Source organism: Protomyctophum parallelum (assembly GCF_964188405.1).
Source record: "Protomyctophum parallelum genome assembly, chromosome: 2".
NCBI lineage: Eukaryota > Metazoa > Chordata > Actinopteri > Myctophiformes > Myctophidae > Protomyctophum > Protomyctophum parallelum.
In genome coordinates, this window is record NC_139699.1 from 28,687,964 (window position 1) to 28,695,157 (window position 7,194).

The following is a 7,194-nucleotide window of genomic DNA, read 5'->3' on the forward strand; positions in this document are numbered from 1 at the left end:
ATTGAAATATTAAGATCAGAAGTTGCTACTGTATTGGGCAACTCCAGGCACCTTTTATGGTATACTTTATTGATATTTCCTGTTAATGTTCATTTTCCAAAATACGCATGTAAAGGTGTTTCCAGTTCCACCCTACTGCCGAGTCAATCTACTGTAACAAAGTTATGGAAAAATGAACTGGAACAGGAAACGGGGCGATTAAACTGTAAATTAATTTACACTAACAAAGTTTTCTGTGCAGAAGATGCAGTCTATCAGAGTTGACATTGGATCAAAGCATATCATTCATCTGACTCCATCATGTGTCCAAGCCGCCCCCCCTCTGCTGAGGGACGGTGAACATTACCATGTCTTCATCAGCTACAGCAGCGCTGATGTGTGTTGGACCCACAACCTCATCGACGAGTTGGAGTCCTGCGGCTTGCAGGTCTGCTATCACGAACGCGACTTTGTTCCCGGTCGCACTGTGCTGGAGAACATGTCCGACTGCGTTCAGGAGAGCCAGAAAGTTCTGCTCGTCCTGAGCTCAGAGTTTGTGCGGAGTCGCTGGTGTCTCCTGGAGGCCAACATGTCTCTGTTCAGAAACTGCCTGGAGCGCAAGCCCATAGTGTTGCTAGAGCCGGGAATCAGCATTCCTCTTCACCTCTGCCACCTCACCTACCTGGAGGCCAGGGACCCAGACTTTCTCATTAAGCTGCTCAAGGTGCTCTGCACATCCAACCATCAGCTGCAGGGAAACACGGTTGCACCCTTCCAGCCTCCATCCATCTACAACGGGAAGGTCCTGCAGCGGATGAGGAGATGTTTCACAGAGCTCTGGTCTTCTTCTCATCGGGTTGTGCCTGCTGCCTGGGCAAAAGGCACTTCCCCTTTCTCCAGCCTAGCGCCCCTGGCCACCTTGAGGGAGGAGTATGTTTCTGCCAGTATGTCTCACAACAGCTGAGCAGGGGGAAGTGGAAGTAGTGGTGGTAGTATAAATATAGTATAAATGAAAAGTTCATAATCTTTCATATCCACATGGCTCTGTTTCCTTGGCCACTTACCAATGATTATATCTTAAGTGTATGTTCACATTTTGTAGCAATGCTATTTAAATACACCTTAAGACACCTTGAGTTCTTAAATGGTGAAATAAACATGACCTTTTTTTTACTAAGAGAGTAAAGCTGTAGTAAGGAACCAGCTGAGACAAACTGTGTCATCTTTTACAGTACCACAATACTAATAAGACGCCCTGAGGGGGAGAAGCGACCTCGCCATTAGGTCACGTGCACGCATCCACCTGGGTGATGGCAGACTGCTGGGCGAGCGCTGGTGCTTTGGCATGGGGGGTCAGATCAACATATGGAATGAATTCTGTACTGGACATATATGGAGCATGTCTTGAGTGTACAAAAAACGAACTGAGAGACACATCAAAATGTCTCTTCTTTCTAAACATGCTATACACAGGAAGATTCTTTGCAAATGAGACAGAGCCTTGATTTATGACAGACAGACAGAAATGGACAAAAACATAACCTTGGAGGTGATGAGTACTGTAGGTGTATCAAATATATATGAATTATTCAGGCTCATGTAGATAATAGTTGTATTGTTTACCTACCTTCAGGTATGCATTGGCCCATCACAAATCTGAAGCCCTCACAGCACTTCCTCCTGGAAAACACAGACAGACAGACAGACAGACAGACAGACAGACAGACCGACAGACAGACAGACAGACAGACAGACAGACAGACAAGTTCACAACACGTCACAGATGCGACTCATTGTGAGCTTCTAGATCGGTGATTTTCGGAGGGCAAAATTGCGAAAAAGTACAAATCTGCTTAAGAATTACAGAATGAAGACTTTCATTATATGAAAGATAATATTGTCTTTGAGTCAGCTCATTATGGTACCATTAGTATTGAGAATATATTACAATCACAATTTGTAGGTGAGGAGCCAGTAGTGGATTCCAGCCAGGGGTGCAATGTACCTCTGAAGTCATGATACATTATATTACATACTACAGTATATGATTGCCAAGGCATTGCAATCAAGAGAACACTGAGAGCCTTGTAGGCTACACAGAGTTGTGAAGGTAGTCAGTAAAGTGTACATGCAGCAGGAAGAACAGAGTTGGGTAGAGTAGCCAAAAACTGTATTGTACTCACCTAAAACTATTGTTATGTTAATATAATAATGACTTCAGTGGAAAAAGTAGTAGTCATCCAAAGACTTGAGGAAGAGGAAGAAAGTATCTACTTCATGCGAACGTAACTGTTGTGTTTTAAAATGTAGACATTGTCCAATATAAATAGAGAATAAAACAAACAGAATGTGCATTTAATAAAAAATGTGTAAAAATAAAAGTAACAAGCAGAATGACATTATTTATCCTCAAGGACTGAGGTTGTAACAGGAGGGTGATGGAGACATTGGAGAGGGGGAGAGAACGGCTTTGAAGCCCAAGTTATACTTGGTTGTGCATCATGCCATAAATAAAGCATTGCACTGTGATGCGTTGTGAACTCGTAAATCGGTGTGCCACACCAACTAAGTACAAAATAAAAATCACGAAATCACACCAGTGTGAACCAAGTGGTGCAACTCCCGTCTATTGGTTCTCTGTATCGTTCCAATTTGTATCATTCCAATTTCTTCTCTGTATCGTTCCAATTTCTTCTCTGTATCGTTTGCGTCCAGCAGGTGGCAGCCATGTCACATACTTCTCTCGTTCCAACTTCACGCATGCGCACACCACTCGTGCTCACACAGGTACACAAACAGATACACAGGTACATGGACATTGCATGCTGGATGTAGAAGTGGTTGCACCACTTAAAAATAAGGTATGAGCGTGAACATGTGCAGGGTTGAGTCATGTATGCAATACGGGCCTCACACAACTGTCGTACACACAGCCCACGTTGCATCAACATTCGTTGATGACAATCAAAGCAAGGTTCTTGGCAGTCTGTGCGAGAATCACATTGGTCTGTCGGTACAGCACTGATGGAGATGTATTATAAAGTGTAGGATTTGCCAGGGGAAAAAAGAGAAGCTTTAAACTAAGTCTTGACACTGAACTTGAAGCAGTGGTAAGAAATCCAACTGAAGCAAGAACCACACAGCATGGACCCATATGTTTTCTTTTCTCTCTTCTTTTTATAGTTCATATTGTTGAATATACAGCATATTGTGCTATGTTCTCATGGAGTCCAGTAGAAGTTCACCTGTTTGTCTCCCTCTACTTGTAAATGCAGGGCTGAGCTGATTGTTTTTTATTTCACTCCTAAATCAGATATCTAACATCTGGGAAATTCAACACTTACGTGGACAAATTCAATGAGCATTTAACTGAGCATGAACTATGAACCAACCTAACTTCCAACAAAAAAAAAACTTTGCTTGCTAAGCAGTCTGCTAATAATTTCCCATAAGCAGTCATCTGAATTTTTGCCATATTGTGCAATGAATATCATTTAACTTTTTTTAAAATCCGGAATGGATTTATAGTGTTTTGCAGTAAAACGCTTTGGATCCTCACACAACAATCCACCACATGCTACAGAGATTAGGGCAGGAGGACCGGAGAGGAACCTGGAACTACTACAGAGCCTTACAGCGTAAAAATAACAAGCAGACATACATACAAGTGCTATGTACACACAAGCAAGCACAAACAAACGCATGCGTGGATGGATGCATGCATGCTTACCACACAAAACATAAAGACCAGACACATACACAGGAAGAGGAAGATTGTGCCTAATTCATGCTCTGTTGGACAAGGTCGTCACGCGCCGAAAATAGCAGACCTACAAGCTCAAACGTGTTATGTCTGTGATGCGGTGTGAGCTTGCAGGTCAGCTATTTTCGGCTTGCCATGCCGTCATGCGACAAAGTATAAGTCGGGATTTACGTAGGAAGACTCCTGTCCGGAACACAGCATGCTCTTGGCGGAGGGAATTTAGCATGCTACCTCATTCATGGCCCCTCTAGATGACAATTTGCTTTTATTCTCCTCCAAAACTCCATGCAAAATAACTCTAAATCACTCCGAGACCCCCCCACACACACTCCACCCCTCCTCTCTCTCCTCCGAATGAAAAATAACCTATAAAACGGCGACGCTAGCTAGAGCTTGATGAAATCCAGATGAGAGCAGCCTCAGTCTGCAGGCTGGGGATGGAGGAGATGGAGGCTGCAGGAGATAGGCGCTGAGGTGGAAATGGGATAGGGAATTACAATGGGGTCCTGCAGGGGTCCTTGGGTCAATAAAGACTTTTATATTCATCACAACGTCAGAGCATTGTGCCTCCACGTGCTGTCAGAACGATGCTCCGTTTTGTCATGCAAAACTTCTTGCCTGAGTTTCTAAAGAGGAAAACAGGAGGTGCTGTTATTACTGCGTTGCTATAGTTACAGTACAAGCAAGTTTACTGTATTATGACATGTTCCGGCTCATTCCGACTGATGTGGAATTAATGAGAATGTTTCCCAACGTCTTTTGGGCACAGACAAGATTATTTCTTTTGGACTGGGGCTGTAAAATAGACAAGCTGAAGTCACCCTACTCCCCCTACAAACATCAACAGACAGCCTGTCTGTCAGTCATTCTGTTGATGGGAAACGGGGGTTAAGGGTGATTTGAGGGATGAGACAATGATACACAAGGGTCTTGGGCATCTGGCTGAGCAGATGGGGCCAGTGGGAGATGTAAACCATGTGCTTTTCTAATGCCAATGGAGGTGCAAGAGCAGTGCTGAATGCTGATCATCATTTGTAAACTCTTACGAGTTACAAATGGATAAATGGAGCCCGTCCTGTGAATTCCTTTGTTGAAGATTGTTCTGTAAATCAGCCTTATGTTAACTAAGTAAAAGGTGTATAAGACAATGTGGGTATAAGAAATTAACTATGACCTTTCAGTTACAGGGCAGTCTGCTATTCTGTGTGTGAGCACACGTATGTGTGTGTGTGTGTGTGTGTGTGTGTGCAGCGGCGCAACACGGACCGAACGCTAGGGGGGGACATCGGCGCCGCAAAGCGGCGCCGCCGAAAAATCCGTCCCCCCCGTCCCCCCCACCACCCTAGGAGAGGGGGGGATGGGGGGGTCTAACCACAAACGTGGGGTTATGGTTAGGGTTTGGGGTCGAACTACAGAGAGGTTGTGCCAGTGACTCAATGTACATACAAAACTGCGTTTTGGCACAGTTATTATTATGAATTACCTGGCTGTGATTCCTCCTCCTCCCCATTTGTCTCAAAACGTAAAAGTTTAACCACATTATCAGCAGCGCCTCGAACAGGTCAAAACTCACTGACCATCTGATCTGTAAGTTAGCCTATCCTATAAAATGTACAACACCTGGGAGGTTTTCAGGAGAGGATGTTTTAATGTAGTTTAGTTCAACCCATGCAACTCGAGAGGAAAGAAAAACCTGCAGCGCCTTACCTGGTCTTGACAGTTAATAGCGGCGTCGATCTCCTCCTTTCCCCAAATCCCCCAAAATAATAATATAATTCCCAAAGTGGGGTCCGGGGACCCCCAGAGGTACAACTACATGATAGTTTGTGGCATGTCATGTGGACGCTCTCAGTTTTTTTAATTAACATTGATTATCAATTGGAGTCCCACCGCTAGAAATGGTTAAAATAGGGTCCGTCCGAGCTGTATAAATCTTCTCTTATGGGGGTCCTTCTCTTCTCTTCAAATGGGGGGGGGTCCGCAGGCTAATACGTGTCCATTTGGGGGTCCTTGACATGAAAAGGATAAAGTAAATCCATTCATCTATTGATCGTCTGACGGTGCCAAAGTGGTGCGTGACACCAAAAGTGGTGTCCTATTGAATTCTGTTCCTGTATTATTAGAATCATTACAGAGTGCAAAGCACATTGGGTCACTGATTGCGGTGTAACAACTCCCAACTTCCGAAAGTTGAGAGAACGGGCCAAACCATTTTGGGATTTAAACAGGGGTGGATCAAATATATGCTTCAAAATATATCGCGTTTATGAACGCAGGATTTCAAAAGTATTACTCCTAAGATAACTTTGGAACCAGGGGGGGACTTCCCCAGCCAGGGGGGACCCACTAACACATCTGGGGGGGACCAATGTGAGGCTGGCAGGGGACGAAACCCCTCCGTCCCCTACCTTATTGCGCCCCTGTGTGTGTGTGTGTGTGTGTGTGTGTGTGTGTGTGTTGTGCGTGCATGCGTGTGAGTGAGTGTGTGTGGCTTCAATCCTCTCCTTTATGTTGTCACTCCCTCTGTGGACTTTATGTACTTTTAAACGACTGTGATTTGAAACCTATTGATGTATATTCATGTTGCTCTCTCTCTCTCTAATGTATTGCTTCACTGACAGATTGTTGGCCTTTGATTGCTGGTCTTCAGTGATAAGGTGTCCATCTTCTCCATATCAGTTTCATTCTGGAGAAGATTATCCTGTCCTCAGGGGACTTCCTGAGAACAGGGAATCTATCTACAGGCTGTCAATCACCCAAGGCCAGCTCAAAGCCTTAAAAAAACTGCTTCAACTATTAATTTTGTGGCATTTTCTGTTGTCATTGTAACGGCAGATAATACTTTCTATGTTAGTACAGCCAAGAGATGGGGTAAGAAGAAAACAGGATAGAGAAGAGAGATCACATGCAACTCTTGATAGGAGCTAGATATATGCAACTGTAGGATGATGTTTGGTTTGTGTTTATGTTTATGAGCCAACCCACTAAATGTGGGTAAAATGGACTTTAACCCATTTAGGCCCGACGTCGAAATAAAAAAAACCATTCGCTCTGAATGAATATATATTCAAAGATTTGTGACGTATTTTCACGATTTCTCAAAAATAGCAGACCTACAAGCTCGTAGCGCCTGTGGTGCGCTATGAGCATGTAGATCTGCTATTTTTCAATAGCTAAAGTATAACATAATGCTTAGTTAAAACACCAAAACGGGTTTTAATGTCTCTATATTGAAAATAATTTTGGTGGGAAGGAGGAGGGGACCAAGCATAGACCCCTGGGAGGGAGCCTCCGGTCAATGAAGCATATAGGGTTTAAGTGGTTAAAAATGTACAAAGTGCCTTACTTTTATATAAGGCTGTTAAAAATAAGCACACTCTTGACAGGCTCTGTTTGACCATGTTGTTACCCACCATGAAATCTGACTGATTGACTGACCACCCCACGGTGCC

The 7,194-nt window shown here is 43.9% G+C and overlaps 1 protein-coding gene across 2 annotated transcripts in view; it reads right to left on the reverse strand.

Annotated features, from left to right (window-relative positions):
• Window positions 1–7,194, reverse strand: part of LOC310878565 (collagen and calcium-binding EGF domain-containing protein 1-like) — a 46,715-nt gene that overhangs the window by 9,863 nt on the left and 29,658 nt on the right. For both annotated transcript variants that reach the window (XM_083792906.1, XM_083792907.1), the window contains one exon: window positions 1,607–1,659. In XM_083792906.1, coding sequence (XP_083649032.1) covers window positions 1,607–1,659 — 53 coding nt within the window. The remainder of the gene's footprint in view (window positions 1–1,606; window positions 1,660–7,194) is intronic.